General features: G+C 40.1%; 1 protein-coding gene across 1 annotated transcript; it reads right to left on the bottom strand.

Annotated features, from left to right (window-relative positions):
- Window positions 1-4979: 4979 nt before the first annotated feature.
- On the bottom strand, window positions 4980-15663 carry DYNLT3 (dynein light chain Tctex-type 3). Its single transcript, XM_089905017.1, has 6 exons — window positions 15550-15663; window positions 13060-13101; window positions 7875-7998; window positions 7139-7216; window positions 6723-6845; window positions 4980-5269 (listed from the first exon to the last, which is right to left on the bottom strand). Exons 1-5 carry the CDS (start codon window positions 15577-15579, stop codon window positions 6769-6771), a joined length of 351 nt encoding a protein of 116 aa, XP_089761143.1. The 5' UTR covers window positions 15580-15663; the 3' UTR covers window positions 4980-5269; window positions 6723-6768.
- Window positions 15664-17824: the final 2161 nt, after the last annotated feature.

Below are 17824 nucleotides of genomic sequence, written 5' to 3'. Positions count from 1 at the left end.
TTTGTGGGAGTGTAGTGGGCATTGTTGATTACTTACCAGCAACCAATAGTCACCTCACCTTTCATACCATGTGACCCAGCAATTACATTCCTAGGCATATACCCGAGAGAGATGAAAACATATGTCCACATAGAAACTTGTTCACAAATGTTCATAGCAGCACTTTTCAGAAGAGTGAAAAATGAGAAATAATCCAAATGTCTACTGACTGATAAACAGATAAATAACTATAAAAAGTACCCTGATTTTTACTGAAATATTTAGCCCTTTTCCATATCTGTGATATACTTTAGGGAACACTAACACTTCTTTGGTCTAAGTGTAATTCTCTCCTTGCTACAATGAATCATTCAGAAGCTCAAATTTAAGAGAGTCAAGGCATAGAATTTTCCAGATTAAGAGATCAACTCATTACAGAAGAGCTTGGCTTTTCTGGCAACTCACTTTTTCTCTTTTATTATGTCTGTATCCAGTGGTATATCATGGGCAATGGTGGGAGTGGTCTTCCCTGGGTGCAAGCAATAAGAGGGCACATTGTAGAGAATTTATAGACAATAAAACCGACCAAAAGTTGATCTGCTTTTTTATGTTCTTTTATATGAAATTGTCTTTAGTCCATCTTCATTTTTTTAAAATTTATTTATTTTTATTTTATTTATTTTTGGCTGCATTGGGTCTTCATTGCTGCGTGTGGGCTTTCTCTAGTTGCAGTGAGCGGGAGCTACTCTTCGTTGCGGTGCACAGGCTTCTCATTGCAGTGGCTTCTCTTTGTTGCGGAGCATGGGCGCTAGGTGCGTGGGCTTCAGTAGTTGCAGCACGTGGGCTCAGCAGTTGTGGCCTGCGGCCTCAGTAGTTGTGGCTTGCGGGCTCTAGAGCGCAGGCTCAGTAGTTGTGGCACACGGGCTTAGCTGCTCGGCGGCATGTGGGATCTTCCTGGATCAGGGCTCAAACCCATGTCCCCTGCATTGGCAGACAGATTCTTAACCACTACGCCACCAGGGAAGCCCCCATCCTCATTTTTTAATTGAAAGTTTTATTGATATCATTATAAATTCACATACAGTCATAAAAAATAGTAGAGATAAATCTCCTGTATCCTTTTCCCAATTTCCCCCAATGGAAACATTTTCCAAACCTCTACTACAATATCACAACTAGGATATTGACATTGATAAATCCACGCACCTTATTCAGATTTCCCCAATTTTACTTGTACTCGTTTGTGTGTATTTAGTTCTACCCAATTTTATAATGTGTAAGTTTGTGTATCTACCACCAAAGCCAAGATACTGAACAGTTCCAATACCGCAAGGGTTCATGTTGGCTTTTTATAACCACCCCCCTCCCTCCTGCCCCCTTCCCTCCTTCCCCCTCCACTATCTCCAACCTCATTTTTTACGCTTTTGTTTTAAACACGTCATATAAATGGAATCATACAGTATTCTTTTAGGATTGGCTTTTTCACTCAGCATAATTCTCTGGGGATGCATACAACTTCTTGTGTGTGTGTGTCTTCTGAGTAATAGTCCACGTATGTACCACAGTTTGTTAAACCATTCACCCATTGATGGTCAAAGTGGTTTCCAGTTTTTTGCTGTTACTAATAACACTGCTATGAACGTTTGTGTACAGGTTTTTGTTCTGTTTTTCATCACCCTATGCTGGTGATTCTAAGCCATCTACCAGACCATTCCCATCAACCAGCTCCCCGCCTAACACACCACTCTCTCTGCCACATTTGCTGCTGACACCATTCTCAACACTGCTGCTGGCGTCGCTGGTACTGGAAGTTCGGTCTGTCTTCCCTGGATTGGAGGGTGGTAGCGAGAGGAGAGGGCAGCTGTGATGACAGTTCTGCTAATAAGAAAACCTGGATGAGTCCTTGACGAGACTTCTGCTTTTCTTTTTATCTCCCCCCGTTTTCTCCTATTGAATAATGCTCTCCTTATTCTCTGATCCAAAATTCAGAGAGAACTATCAATACTTTGCTTGGCTTAATGTATCCCAGCCACCTTATGGATTAAAAATCAATCTATGGATAAACCATCATTGGGTCAGGTGCTCATGCCTAGTGCAATATGTAGCCATTCCTGGGTAAAGAACATCTACTTCCCCAAACTGTGGGGCAGGGTCATTTCATCTGTGGGCTGTGCAGTTTCGTGTGTGTGTGTGTGTGTGTGTGTGTGTGTGTGTGTGAGTGATTTCTAAGAGGGGGCATTGAATGGGCGACTGCCATGTCCAGTATGCATGGATGATTCTCTGGGTAGAATAGAGTCCATCCTAGCCACAAGAAAAGCAAAAATCAGTAAATAACAAAACATTAACCTTTTTATAATAACGTCCCTTTAACTAAGGTTGTAAAATGAACTCCAAGATAATAAGATATAAAATTATCTGTAAACTTGTGAAAAGTTAGGTGATATACATCAAAAAAGGAATACTTTAGTTTTGGAGAAGTTGATTTGTAGCCCTTCTTTCTTTTAATAAGGAGAGTATAGGTTTGGTTTACTGGTAAGGTCTCTGAGTCCAAGATAATGAAAACATAACGTATAAAAGTGCTTTGTGTTCCATTGTTTATAACTGAGAACAACAAAAAGAAAAAAGTTCTCAAATTATTAAGGTATAATTTTTTAAGTGGCTAGGAAACACCTCTTACTCTAATACAGGGGTTGTTAAACTATGACCAGCCTGCCACCTGTTTTTGTAAATAAAGTTTTATTGGAACACAGTCGTGTCCATTCATTTACATACTGTCCTGGGCTGTTTTCAAACTACAACAGCATACTTGAGTAGTTGCAAAGGCCTATAATATCTCAGATATTTACTTTTTGGCCCTTTACAGAACAAGTTTGCTTTAATTTAATTATTCAGAGACCCCTACTCTAATCCTCATCATTTTGGGCGGTATTCTATATGAGCATTAACCGTGAAAGCCTATGTTAGCTCACACAGCTTAATCCAAATTCCTAGCCTACAAAATTACAGGTTAAGAAAAGGTTGGTACATGATACAATCTTAATTTTCACTAGGGATGAAAATAACAGAACTTTCATTAAGTAATAATACTGCCTCATGTAAAACTCTGCCTTGAGAAACCCAGACTGAAATATCTCAAGTTAGAAGTGGGCATACATAAAAATATCTAAAAAGACACAGCATTCAGTAAAATAAAAAGGTTTATTTTGGCATGAAGAAAGTTGAATATACATTACTGGATAAGCGCAGGCATCAAATTCCCTGACCTGGTTAGGCAGAACTGCAAAGAAACTTCCCCGTATAGGCTTCACCGTTAAAGCATCCCAGAGTGGGGATAGTTGCCCACATTTTGTGTCCTATAGGGAAGATACATACCATCCCGGTGGTACTGTGAGTGTCTGTACAAAGTTCCCGCTTCATCTCTGAGATCCTTAGAAACCATTTTGGGAAGAGATACTCTTTATGAAGCAGTTAGGGGCCATCTCTAATTAGGCCTGGATTGTCAATATATCCTACATATCCAAGGATGACATGGGGTGACACTGACTGGGACCACAGTGAGAAATACGGGATTTGCAATTAGACAAGGTGGGCTAGAATCTCCTGGACCACTGAGGTTAATGTATATTGATGGTGGCTATCTAAATCTTGTAAAGGCTGAATGCTTAAGATCCTTTTATAGGGAATTTAGTAAATATGCAAAGGTCAGTTTGACTGAATTATTAGACATTGAAACTATAAGCCTCTTTAGCCACAAGTATAGCTCCACCTTCTAGATTATAAAACAAGTTCCCCTTGGGTAGACTGTAGCACATGGAGTGAAATTTTCAATTCATCTCTCAAACTTCGCTTTGGTGTCTGCTATAAAAAGCACCTAGTTCCAGGCTTCCCTGGTGGCGCAGTGGTTGAGAGTCCGCCTGCCGATGCAGGGGACGCGGGTTCATGCCCCGGTCTGGGAAGATCCCACATGCCGCGGAGCGGCTGGGCCCGTGAGCCATGGCCGCTGAGCCTGTGAGTCCGGAGCCTGTGCTCCACAACGGGAGAGGCCGCAACAGTGAGAGGCCTGCATACCGCAAAAAAATAATAATAGTAAAAAAATAAAAGACCTAGTTCCTTTGCTACAAAAAAAATCACAGATTTTTCTCCCGCTTTTAAAAAACTGTTATCAAGGATAGACAAGGTTTTTTACTCAAGCTTTAAAAATATAATCTGCAGCATCGTAAGATTACCTTAAAAATGTGATGATGACTGTAGGTGGTGAAAATGCTTTCAGTGACTCATAATTAGATAACACCCAACGTGGAAAGAAGAGCAAAAAAGTACTTTTTACCACAGGAAATGTAATGAGATGTTGCCATCATTTAGGGCTGTATACAGGTACTTTGCAAACATAAAATTATAGCTTTAGAAAAATCCGAGTTAGTACTTACATCTGAATACCCTAATTTTACATACTTAAAGTCCTTAATTAAAAACAAAAAAAACAGCAACAACTCGATTGCAAGTTGACAAATAGGACAAAATTCCTTGCCAAAATATAGTTATTAAAGCTAATAAATAGTTATAGAATATATTTTATACTGCCTTTTTTTTTTTTGGCGGTACGCGGGCCTCTCACTGTTGTGGCCTCTCCCGTTGCGGAGCACAGGATCCGGACGCGCAGGCTTAGCGGCCATGGCTCACGGGCCCAGCCGCTCCGTGGCATGTGGGATCTTCCCGGACCGGGGCACGAACCTACTCTCAACCACTGCGCCACCAGGGAAGCCCATATACTGCTTTTTAAAATAACTTTTTGTTAAAAATAATAAAAGGCATGAAATAGGAGCTGTTATTTATGTTGTAATGGTCAACACTGGGTTCGGGTTGCTATTTTAATGGCATTTATTCTGTACAATGTATCTATGTGGTCTGACATTCATTTCTCTTCCTCATTCCTGTTATTTAGAATTTCTTAAAGACAATGCCATTTCTTTAACTATTCAGTGAACATCCAGAAGCAAACGTACAGTGCAGGAAGATAATCTTTATTACATTTTAACTAGAAACAGAACAGATAGCAAGTTCACGAGGTATTTTTGATTATTATTCTTTTAAAATCAGGCTTCAATAACAATAATCAAAAGCAAGCCTTAACTGCACAGATGTATTTTGGTCACTATTATAATCTTCAAGGCACAAAAGCCAGCAGCGTAAACTAATATAAAGGTAATGACTGATAAATTTTGACGTGCCCAAAATGTAGATCACTGCATTAAACTCCATCCTTGTATTTTCTTCATCTTCTTCTTACACACTGAACAATTATTGTTACTCAGCAAAATATCAAACATGCACATAGTATTCCTAGAAGAATACTATCTTAATATTGTCAACACTAAGCTTTTCTTTCCCCCCAGAATTCAATGAATCATGGTTCCACTCCCTATATATATTAGTGTTAGTGGTAATATGCAAAATTGATTTTGTTTTCAAGGTTAAATAGCAAATTGACTTCGCATTTGGTGGCCAGCTGTGTACTCTAATTTTTCATCTTTTATTTTCTTAATAAATTTAACTATATTTCATAAGCCCTGAGATATTCAGTAACCTGCTAATGATTGTATACGTTTTACACTTTACCCCACTCAATTTGAACCTCACATAATAAGTATTTAAAGTTATTTACAGATGATTGTAACTAAAGCAATGACAAAATTTACTACTTGTATATTATACTGCTAATAAGGCCTTTAACTAAGAGTTGCATATTTTATGCATTTTTTTGCTTGTTAGGAGCAATTCTTAAAATTACATCTATAATTCTGTCAGCAATAAGTGCTTTTCATTTGCTTACTTCTACCTGGATAACCAGATTCACTTTTTTCCTCTCTTGTAAAACAACTCTTTTTTTTTTTCTTCCCAAACATAAATGTCAGTTGTCCAACTGAATAGGTACCAAAAGAAACTCAGAATTTGAACAGCATATTGATAACTATAATTAGCAGAGAAATAGCTCATAACAGACATTCAGTAAATGTTTGTAACACATGGAATGAATGAAGTGTAAGGCAGCTGTTAGAGTCATATACTTTTCATCATACACTGTAACTAATTTTGTTTACCTAGGAAATTCAGGTTACCTGATTTAATTCACCTTCAAATGTAAATAAGAATTTGAAATTTAAAAAGCTGATTTAAGGGAATTCTCTGGCGGTCCAGTGGTTAGGACTCTGCACTTTCACTGCCAAGGGCACGAGTTTAATCCCTGGTCAGGGAACTAAGAACCCACAAGCTGCGTGGCACGGCCAAAAAAAAAAAAGAATGGAATTACTTTCCACTAAATCATATGTACAACTAAGAAGGAGAAATAAAAAACTAAGAAGTGTTAACTAATTATTATCATTTTCTCCACATTTACCCTTGCAGTATTTTTGTTCATATATTTATCCCTGTTAACTTTTCTAGCTGAAAGAGAATTTAATTATCTGAATGGTTTTCCCCATCTTCTTAGGCACATATTATTAGTGAAAAGCCGGTGTAAATGTAAGATTGTATTTCCATGTCATGCCATATTTCTGGATTTGTTTTTTGCTAATGTTGAGGTTTTCCTATTTAAATGATGCTGTATGGAATATGAGATAATCTGCCAACTGCCTATGAGATTGCTTGCTTGCACTATTCAGTTTTTGTTGATAGTTTTGAAGCATATTGCACACTTGTCATCTAGCACACGAATAAGTAACTGTTACTCTTTTTAGAAAGGATACAGTGACAAATTCTTGTTAATGGTTTTGGCCGAACGTTTTTAGCCTGTTACAGGACAATAGCAATGGCAAAGACATTGACAATACAGTTCATGGTTCGGTTTTCCCATCTTACAGTACAGGTTCCTGAAAACACACAACAAAAGGACTTTGAAATACCAGAAAAACATCAGAATTACCAGGAAAAAAAATATATATATATACATTTTTCATAGGTTTTAACATCACATTTCCTGCAATCTGTTAAATCTTCATATTTCCTATTTGTCTGATGGCATACTTGTCACTAGGTACAAAGCAATTCTGTTGATAAAGTCTTGTGGGAATTTAATTAGAGATAAATAAGGATTCGATAACAAGTACACTATTTGACTTTGCTAGAAGTTGGATTTTGTTTGAATCAGCTTAAAGTCTCTTACCATCAGACGTGGTGTCCCAAAAACATGAGCTGGCTGTGTGAAAGCCATATGCACTCCTCTGGACCACCGCACAGGTCACTAAAAATAAAGTTGCACAGTAAGAACACTTACAAACGAAGGAAAACGTATCTAAGTGTTTGAGTTCAGAGCTCTAAAAGCTATAAAAATAGCAGAAAACAAAGCATTCAGCGAATGGACTGAAAAAAAATAAGTCTCTTATCTTGATTATTTACCAGCACGATTCTGACCCCGCTGGATCCAGTCTGTTTGCTGCCCAGTGCCATAACCAATGGTGATGGCACTGCAGGAAAAATCTGGGCGAAATTATGTGCCTTGTCCCATGGGCATAATTCAGACACAAAAACAAAGAAAATATTCCACTTCACAAGTATTGTGTGGCACTTCACAGTCCTACACGTAAGGAGGCATGGCACTAATGAAAGGAAGACAGTAGGGCTGAGGGAATTTCACTGAAGATAACCGATGCAAATGTAAAAGATGATGCTACCAAGACAAGTAGATGGTTGGCAGGAGCTCACACTGCTTTTGAGTTGTGAAAGATCTCCATCTTTTAGGTATTATCACAGATTATTTTTGTGATGAATAAGTCAGAAGTCCTTCACCCCCTATTAGTATCCTACTTGAGTGTCTATCGTTCATTTACATTCTGTAAATTCAGAGAAAAACCACAGGAACAAAGGTGAGTAAACTAGTGAAGAAGGACACCGATACTTACCAATATACTTATAAGCTTTTCCCAACTTAACCAGATGTGCTAAGGATTGTTCCACTATGCTTGCGGTCCATTGGTTGATGTTGTTATGATTATAATCTTCACCTCCCAAGACCCCATCTATACACTAAAAGGGCAGAGGACAATTAAACAAAGTTTACACATATCACAACAAAAAATTTATTCAAAACATAAAATACACTTATAACCTAATAAAACATCTTACAAGATATGCATCTGTTAAGTATTTATTATGCATCACCTCTAACTGTTGTAGAATTTTCAAAGCATTTCCGCATGCGTCATCTCACTCTATGAGATATTACAGGCCATATAAAGATAAATGTGACATGGCCTCTACTGTAAAGAACTTAACGGTCTAGCAGAGAAGCTAATAAAAGAACTCTGTAATACAAGGAAGACTAATCAAGGGTGGTAAGTCATGTCACAAAAGGATTATGGGGGGTGGAGATTTTAAAAGGGTGATATCAATTGGTTAAAGAATGGCTTTGAAACAGCTGGGATTTGAACTAGGTTTCAGATGCTAGAAACAAAGGATGAGACCAACTTAAAAATATATTTCTCATGTACAATAATTATATCCTATTTCATATTATGTAACTGCTTAGCTATCAAACAACAAGCACACCTGCCACTAACATCAACAAACGCTAGTTTTTAGGCACTCTAGAAAGAGAAAGTTAATTTTCCACGGTGTTTACGTGCATCCACTTCTGATACTTGATTAAGAGTACCAGTTTAGTATCACAGTCTTAGGTTTTAAGGTCACCTCAGCCACCCCTGTGTGACCTTCTACAAGTGACTTAATCTCTTGAAACCCCTTATTTTCCTAATCTTTAAAGTAGGGATAACAGCCTCATCAAGTTGTTGTGAGGATGGGGTGAGATAAGGAAAGCCGTGCGCTCAAACACAGTGACTGCCACAGAGTAAACACATAAGTAATGACAGATATTATTACATCATTATAATTATTGCTGCTGTTATCTTATTTTTTCCAGTTTTATTGAGATATAATTGACATACAACATTGTGTCAGTTTAAGGTGTACAATGTGATGATTTGACACGTTATATTGTGAAATGATTGCCACAATAAGGTTAGTTAACACATTCACTCCCTCACATACTTACCTTTTGTGTGTGTGTGTGTGTGTGTGTGTGTGTGTGTGTATTGAGAACATTTAAAATCTACTTTCAGCAACCTTCAAGTATACAATACAGTACTGTTAACTATAATTATCATGGTGTATATTAGATCCTCAGAACTTATTCATCTTATAACTAGAAGTTTGTACCCTTTGACCGACATTTTCCCCACCCCATGGCAACCACCATTCTACTCTGTTTCTATGAGTTTGGATTTTTTTAGATTCCACATATTGGTCCGATCATACAGTATTTGTCTTTCTCTGACTTATTTTGCTGCTATTATTTTTTTATTCAAGTGATAGAGCCTGGAGAATAAAGCACTCATTCAATTCATTTATAGAATCCAGCTTAGTAAGACAGACACACACATGCACGTGTGCAGCTTTCATTTACTACAACTGGACTATAGTAGAGGCACTAATTAATATGGAATCTTAAGCTGAATAGTATAAACTCTTCACTAATCATAAAATGCAAAAAGAGAAATTAAATTTTGAGTGGTTGAAGAAAGTAACAACGTGCCTCAAATTACTCTTCTAGAATGTAACATGAAGAGTTAGGAGGGTCAGTGGCCCAAGGATCACGGGGACAAAGATTTAATCCTGACTTTACCATACCCAAGCTGACGGCCTTTGGGAAACCTCTTCCTCTCCCTAGACTGCTGTACCTTAATGGGAAACTACCAGCCCTTGTTTACTTTCAGGTTATCTAATAGGACTGCTTCAAGTTCTGCTCCAAACAACAGAAATATCAGGGGCCTGTGGATGCCACTGTAAGCCCTGCTAATTACTATTAATTAACATTTAGCCTTCTTCATTACCACTTAACCAGGAGGCCCACTAGATAATGAGGTCCTTAACCTGCTCTGTATTCCCAGGGCCAAACTCAGAACTCGGGCACGGAGCAGGCACTCAATACATGTTTGTTGTTGAAGTAATACTGGCTTTGATATACTCTCTGGGCATCCTGAATCAAATATACTTTAGATTCAGCTCCAAGTTAATTCCATTTGTAACTCACTTTTTATATGAAAATTTGTGGGCAAATTCTATTACTGACAATAAATAAAACATGCATATCACCAGTAAGTGAGTGGCTCTAAGACTTCAGCAGGAAAAATATATTAGCATAGGGGCTCAGAGGAAGGACTCTAAGAAAATAAGGAGATCAGCAAAAGATAAGAAAAACAGAAATGCCTGCTGAAACTGTATAATCATCGGGGAAGTGCTGAAATGTTTTCAAATAGCTCTCTCTCTCTCTCTCCCCACCCCCCCCCCCGCCCCTCACCTTTCAAATACCTCAATGGCAAAGACAGTTGGCTCATGGGAAGAGAGGGGGAGGGAAGAGGATACACAGGTACCTGAAAGCCAGCTGTGGCAAACCTGAGATGTCTTTCGAGTCTCATATTTTATATGAAAATTTCAAATGAAGCTTGCTTTTGACTCCATAATGTATCAGTTTGTTTTCATTTGAAAATGGTGTTAAATTATTTATATTACTTAACTCCCTCTTGCAAGTATGGAAGTAAAATTGATGCTCTAAAATGCACCCAGTGGGGACTTCCCTGATGGTCCAGCGGTTGAGAATCCATCTTGCAATGCAGGCGACACAGGTTCGATCCCTGGTCGGGGAACTAAGATCCCACATGCCGCGGGGCGACTAAGCCCGCGCGCCACAATGAAAGATCCCACATGCTGCAACTAAGACCCGACACAGCCTAAATAAATAAATAAATTTTTTTAAATAAAAAAAATGTACCCAGTGGCTTCTAGGACCTCCTAGCCACTACTCAATATGGGTATCTCATTTTAAGAAGCATGGTTCTTTTAACTGAACAAACCATCAAAGTAACCCATGCACGTGGGTTTAAAAATCCAACAGAACAGAAGAGCTTACAATGAAAAATAAGAATCCCCTCCCCACCCTTTCCCATCCCCAGCCCCCTTCCACAGAAGAAACACTTTTAGGGTACAACTGTTTTTTTCTCTCTTAAGGGTCACTCACATATCTAAATAATGTTTATATCACTATTTCTTGATTTATGAATTCTAGACAACATCCCTAGAGCTCCTGCTATGACAGATGAAAATTTAGTTCCCTAGGACCACCTGCCACCTCCTGCCCCCCCCCCCACATCCCTCAATATAATGAATTTGCTATTTTTACTTCAATATATTTACACTATTAGGAGCATGTTTCTTTTCTACTCTGGATGTTTCCTTCCACGCAGAGGATTTTTTCCTTATCATCCCTGGCCTCTCGTCCCACCTGTTATTATTCCTCCCCATGGAGGTGGAGTGAGCTACTGGTTGGTACCTTTCTCATCTGGGAGGGCCAATCTCCCAAATGCCTTGGACTTGACTATTTGGTTTCTCCTTCCCTCTTCACCCAGACCGACGAAAGGCACCAGCCTGGTTGAGTGTTTCTCTCTGCTGACTCTAACTTTCCCTTGGATGCCTCTTCCAAGGTCTGAACTGAACAGGTAGGGAGTTAGCAAAACAAGCTCCAATCTCCAACTCAGTTTTTATCAATAATAAAGGTGATATTTGGTTCTCTTTCTACTAACTCTTTGGTCTTTTCATATGGTTCGTAATGTGGGTAAAGAAGAAGGTACTATTTAAAAGATTCCTCCAATACCCCAGCATCCTTTGCTTCATGTTCTATCCACCAAGGACAGTCTCTCTTGACTTTCCACTTTGAGGCTGTTATCACTCCTGCCCTCCCATGACCTCCATCCCTTCTTCCCCCCCCCCCCACTGCCCTCATTTGTGCTTTTGCATTGTCAAGGTATCGAAAACATTTGCATTTTGTTATAATAATGATATATTCCTGACTACAAAGTTCTAATACATGATTTTGAACTATTAAAATATGGCGGGATTTTCAGGTGCCTATCCAGCTCTCTCAGACCTCAGGTTGATCCTAGTTTTACGAGGCCAGCCCTGGGTGAGTTCCGGGTGAGCTCATGCCCTAAGCATTCAGGCAGGTAAGGCATCGTCTCAGGACTGAGACGGTGCTCAGTGCCCAGAGGGCAAGCCAATCCAGCCAAGCCTAAAGGTAGTTGGGGCCTGTTGCTAGGACACGGGCCGCAACAGCCATGCCCACAATACAAGCCTACCTTCCGGGCCAGCTTATTTTTTTCTAGGATTTGGCACAGTTAAAGATGACTCAAGACTATTAAAAGTGTTCATAAATACCTTATCCACAGTTCGTCTGTATGTGATACCACTAGAATAATTAAAGTTCCTCTGCCAACATTGAGTCCCAAAGAGAACTTCTTGTCTATTTGCCTAACACGAGGACCACATATCATATTTCAAATATTTTTCTGAAGAATTTGATTTACCGTCATATCAGTGTCTAAAAGATATTAAGTGATTGCTTTTCCAATCTTTGTGTGTGTGTGTGCACGGCCGTGCCATGAGGCATGCAGGATCTTTGTTCCCCGACCAGGGATCGAACCTGTGCCCCCTGCATTGGGAGTGCAGAGTCTTAACAACTGGAAGTCCCTATTTTTCCAGTTATATTGGGCTAAAAAAAAAGCATACAATAACCAAAGCAGATATTTCTAGGGTCTTTTATTTACTTGATATATATATATATATATATATATACACACACACACACACATATATATGTATGTATATACTATAATTATATGTTTATTATACTATACATATAATTTACCTATATACTTTTAGGGCATTAACATTTAAAATAATATTTGGCCCCATTGGAATAAAAGTTCTTTTATTCAAAAGACAGAGAATCAGTTTAGAAAACAGCAAGCCAGTTTTCTAGATCAATATTTAATTATCCCTTTCAGGGTAAGCCCCAAGATGCCTGACAGCATCCAACACAACAAACATAGAAGCACCCCTATAAAGAATTAGTGAATAAACGTGAAAAATCTTGCTTTAATACTAAGGTTTCTAACTTTGTGCTGAAAGTCAAAACACAGCTTTTTAAAATTTAAACCAATGCACCAATCTTCAAGATGAACAAGATATGTAACTCACCTCTTTAACGATATTGTGGGCTTCATCAGCATTGAAGCCGACCTAAAGATGGAAAGCAAAAGATAAAGTTGTTTTCAATACAGACTTCCTTTTCCTGGTAGCTATGATGCTACACAGAATAACCTAGGCTGGCCTAGACAGGTTTTAGTGACAGGAGACCACAGTGAAAAGGGGCATTAAGTCTACTGAGGCTACTAATCCCACCTTGATCATCTTTAAAATCGCAAAATGCTTTCCCCACCTACCTCCATGGAGATTTTGATTGATTAGTTCTGAAGCAGAGCCTGGGCAACTATGTTTTTTTAAAATAGTGCTTTACTCATATAACACTACTATATATAAAACAGATAATCAACAAGGACCTACTGTATAGCACAGGGAATTCTACTCAATACTCTGTAATAATCTATATGGGACAAGAATCTGAAAAAGAATAGATATGTGTATATGTATAACTGAATCACTTTGCTGTACACCTGAAACTAACACAACACTGTAAATCAACTATACTCCAATATAAAATAAAAAAAATTTTAAATAGATATGGACAGCACAAGAAAAAAAAAAGTGCTTTACTGGTGATTCTGAGGAACACCAGAGATTGAGGAACATTGGATTGTAAAGCTCAGGAAATAGGAGGTGGGTATAAGGATGTGTTATCAGTACACAGGAAATAGTTGCAGCTAAGTGAGAATGAAGGGGAGTGAGAAAAGAATGCTGAATAGATAAGTTTCAAGTTTGTTTTTAACTTATGCTTGGCAAAAATGTGGCTTTTCTGAGTTAAAGGTTATGAAAATACTTGATCATTCCAAATTAATGTCACTTTATAACATATAAATAATATGTTAGACCTATAATCTATATAGACCTATAATATAACAGGTCTGGCAACTTAGTCTTTCCTGTGGAGTGGCTTGATACAATCTTGAGTTAAAAGCAACCATGAATGACAAGGAAATGTCCTAGAGTCAAGAACTAGGCTACGTGATAAGATTGCAATCTAAACCAAAGCACTTCAGGTAGTACATGATTTGTTTCCATAGAGACGTTTTTAGGTGCTGTATGACATCAGCATGTTTGTAAATCCCACTATACAACAAAACAGTTCAAAAACCAAGTAAATTCTGAAAATAAGTACCATCTTGAGTACAGATTTAAAATATTTTCAACTCATTTAATTACACCAGGTAATTCCCCAACAACAAAGGAATAAAAATACCCTAAATAATCAGAAATATCATGAAAACAGGTGGCACAACTGCCCCTATTAAAATGGTCATTTTACCTTCAAATAAGGTCCTTATCTATTTTCAAAAGTGGTCTACAAATTAAATGGGATGTCCATTCCACTTCAATTTGGAAGGTCACCCGATAATCAGGTTGTACTGGGTGGCCATGGTAACACATGTAATTTTCTTTTTAAATATAGGTATTTAGGGGGTACTGCAGTACAGAACCTCTTAGGAGTCAGCAGACTAGTGCTTCTTGAGGGTGAAATTGCTTGTGCTTCAATTTCTAAAATGAGAACACTTTACCACTAACCTTGAGGTGTGTATGCCACCTGCAGCATAGAAGTAAATGTGGTCTTAGCTTCTGCAGAAGCCCACATCCTAGAGATGAATGGTTCAGAAGCCCCTTTCAGGGGTCTAATGATACACCATTTTATGCTGCACCTCCACCACGTGCCTGCCTACTTTTATTTCACCGCACCATTCACCTGTGGCTACCACTGGACAGAAGATGTCTTTGTTTATACTGCCCTGTCACGGGTTATCCTGGGATCCAACAGGCCTCATCCTCATCGTGGTCAAAGTGAAGCCAGAGTTGTAGTTGTGTAGTCAGAGGTCTGGGTTCAAATGGAGCATCTGTCATTCCTGGCAGTTCTAACTTTGGGCAAGTCACTTAGCCGCCATGAAAGTCAGAGTCCCCCATCAGTAACAGGAAGATGACAGATGACATCACGGGATTCTGGTGAGGTTTCGGGAAGCCTGAGTCAGTAAGCAAGGGCTCCTTAATCCATAAGGCGCCTCCTTCCAAACCACCCAGACGAGAGGGCCCGGGAGCGGGACCTGCTCTGCCACCAGGGTCTCGCTTGGCGGGGATGCGGCACCTGCTTTGGGGACACCAAGGGGCGGAGGAAGCAGCCAGGAAGACCGGTTCCCGAGGCCCGCCCTGCAGACTGGCGGCTCCCTCCACCCCATCCCTACCCCACGCACCCCGAGTCAGGCCTTCCACCCCTCGGCCCCGACCCCACTGCCAGCCCCCTGTGCTCCCAGCAGCCCCTGCCACCCCGACTCTCAGCCCACCCTCAGGCCCTCGGGGTGGGGAGCCGAGGATGGGCGGGGCGGATCCCGGGCCCCGAGGAGAGGACCCGGGCTCGGAGGACGCCGCACCCCAACTCTCGGGGCCGCCGGGTGCCGGGAGACCACCCGGCCAAGACTAAGCGCCAAGGCGGACGGGGGTCGCTCGCGGGCGGTGAAGGGGCGGTACCTCGTCGCAGGGGCGATGGTACTCCTCCATGGTGGCGCCAGCTCTCCTAGGGGGCTGAGGGATGGGCAGGTCTAGCTACGCGGCCGCGTACTGGCCCCGGGGAGGCCCCGCCCCCCGGCTATGGCCCGGGGCGTTCCCCACGCAGGCCCCGCCTTTGCGTCACAGCGTTACCACCTTCCTGCCCTCCCCACCCCCGCTCCGACTCCCATCCCACCCTCCCGCAGGATTCCTGCGACTGGAAGTGACTCTCTGTTACCTCCAACCTTTCTGGAAACCAGGGTTGGGTGTTAAAAAGCTGGGATTTGTGCCGGTGTGGGTCAGATGGGGTGCCCTAGTGTCAGTCCGTCTAAACTCTGCAGTATTTATGAGTGCCCATTGTTATGGTTATTTGCACGTATTCGTGCATCATCATCCAGCAAATAAGTGTAGTGAATGCAATGGTGAACAAGCTGCTTTGATTTGTCTTCTTACTAGCTATGTCACTTGGAAAAATTAACCTCCCACAGCCTCAGTTTTCTCGTATGAAAACAAAATTACACCTATTTCATGGCTGGTTGTGAGGATCAAATGAGATGCTGTATGTACTCCAACTCCTGAAGCAGATGCTCTTACACCCCTCCTCCTCCATGACTATGTAAAAGAAACCAAAAAACAAAAGAACTTTAATTTGTAGGAGAGAAGGTACAAATATACTAAATCAAATTATAAATATTAGCAGAACAATGGTTACCTTTATTTAAAAATTACGAAGTTTCAGATAATCCTAAGGATTTTCCCATTTAAACCCGTGAGAACCCAGCAGGTTTGGTTCTGTTACCATCATCCCATCTTTCAAGATGAAACTGAGGTACAGAGAGTTTATTTGCCAAAGGTCATATATCCAGTAAGCAGTAGAAGAAGGATTTAAACTTAAGGAGGCTGATAGCAGCTAGCAGCACCCAAGTTCTTAATCACTGTATTAGTTTCCTATTGCTGTAACAAATTATCATAAATTTAGTGGCTTAAGGTAGCACAAATTTATTGTTTTACAGTACTAGAGGTCAGAAATCTAAAGTGAGTCTGCAGGAGTACGTTCCCTTTGGAGGCTCGAGAAGAGAATCCATTTCCTTGCCTTTTCCAACTTCTAGAAGCGGCCTACCTTTCAACGGCACAAGTGTCAAACAATTTGGGGACCATGCTTTAAAACCACCATAGCTGGGCTTCCCTGGTGGCGCAGTGGTTGAGAGTCCGCCTGCCGATGCAGGGGACACGGGTTCGTGCCCCGATCCGGGAAGATCCCACATGCCGCGGAGCGGCTAGGCCCGTGAGCCATGGCTGCTGAGCCTGCGTGTCCGGAGCCCGTGCTCCGCAACGGGAGAGGCCACAACAGCGAGAGGCCCCCGTAACGCAAAAAAAAAAAAAAACAACCCACCATAGCTTTAGTAGTTAGTATCCTGGTTGCAAGTAATAGAAGATTCAAGTACGATGAGCTGAAATACTAAGGACATTTGTTTTCTGGCATAGCCAGAAATACAGAGGGAGAGATGCTCCACGTTGGTTCAGTTGCTCAACAACTTTTTGGCGTCTCTGTGCTTTCCGTCTTTCCATTCTACTATCCTCAGCATATCAGCAATATTTAGTCATGGCCACACGTGGCTGCAGCAGTTCTGGTATCACAAGGAATGAAGGTATCACATCCAATGAAGAAAATGGACATTGACTTGGGTTGATCAATTTATTTTAGGAAGGCAAATCTTTACTTGAAATCCTGTGGAGTCTTCTCCTGAGGTCCCTCCCATTTACCAACATTCAGTCATGTGATTCCTCCCTTGGCAAAACCTATGGGAAAACACATGTTTGGTATTTTCACCTTCAATGGTGAAAAGTGAGTGCTACTGGAAAGGAAAAAGGGATGTGACATAATTGTTGGTAGGAAAGTCCTTACCAACTATTTTCATGCTGTGGTCCATATATAAAAGATAGTAATATTTGCATGATACATTGGAGTGAACTAGAGGGGCTTTGGGGTATTTTTATGTTGTTTGATTAAAAAATATTTTTAAATTAAAATTAAATTAAATTTAAAAAAATTTAAGTTATATAATTGTAAGGAAAACATAAAATTAAAAAGGTGTTAAAAATTTAATTTGTAAAAACTTCCAAATGAAATCTTTCAAATCTTTTAATGAGACCCTCAATCTTGCTTTCATGAATATTATTTTATATCTGGATTTATGCTTAAAATAGCTATATGCAATTTCTGTTTGAGAGATTTTAATAACTATTTTTCCTCCAA

Source organism: Delphinapterus leucas, chromosome X, assembly GCF_059928025.1.
Source record: "Delphinapterus leucas isolate spDelLeu-1000000601 "Yukka" chromosome X, BTC_Dleu_Yukka2, whole genome shotgun sequence".
NCBI lineage: Eukaryota > Metazoa > Chordata > Mammalia > Artiodactyla > Monodontidae > Delphinapterus > Delphinapterus leucas.
Note: the sequence above shows the minus strand (reverse complement) of the source record. Positions and strands in the feature narration are given on the sequence as shown.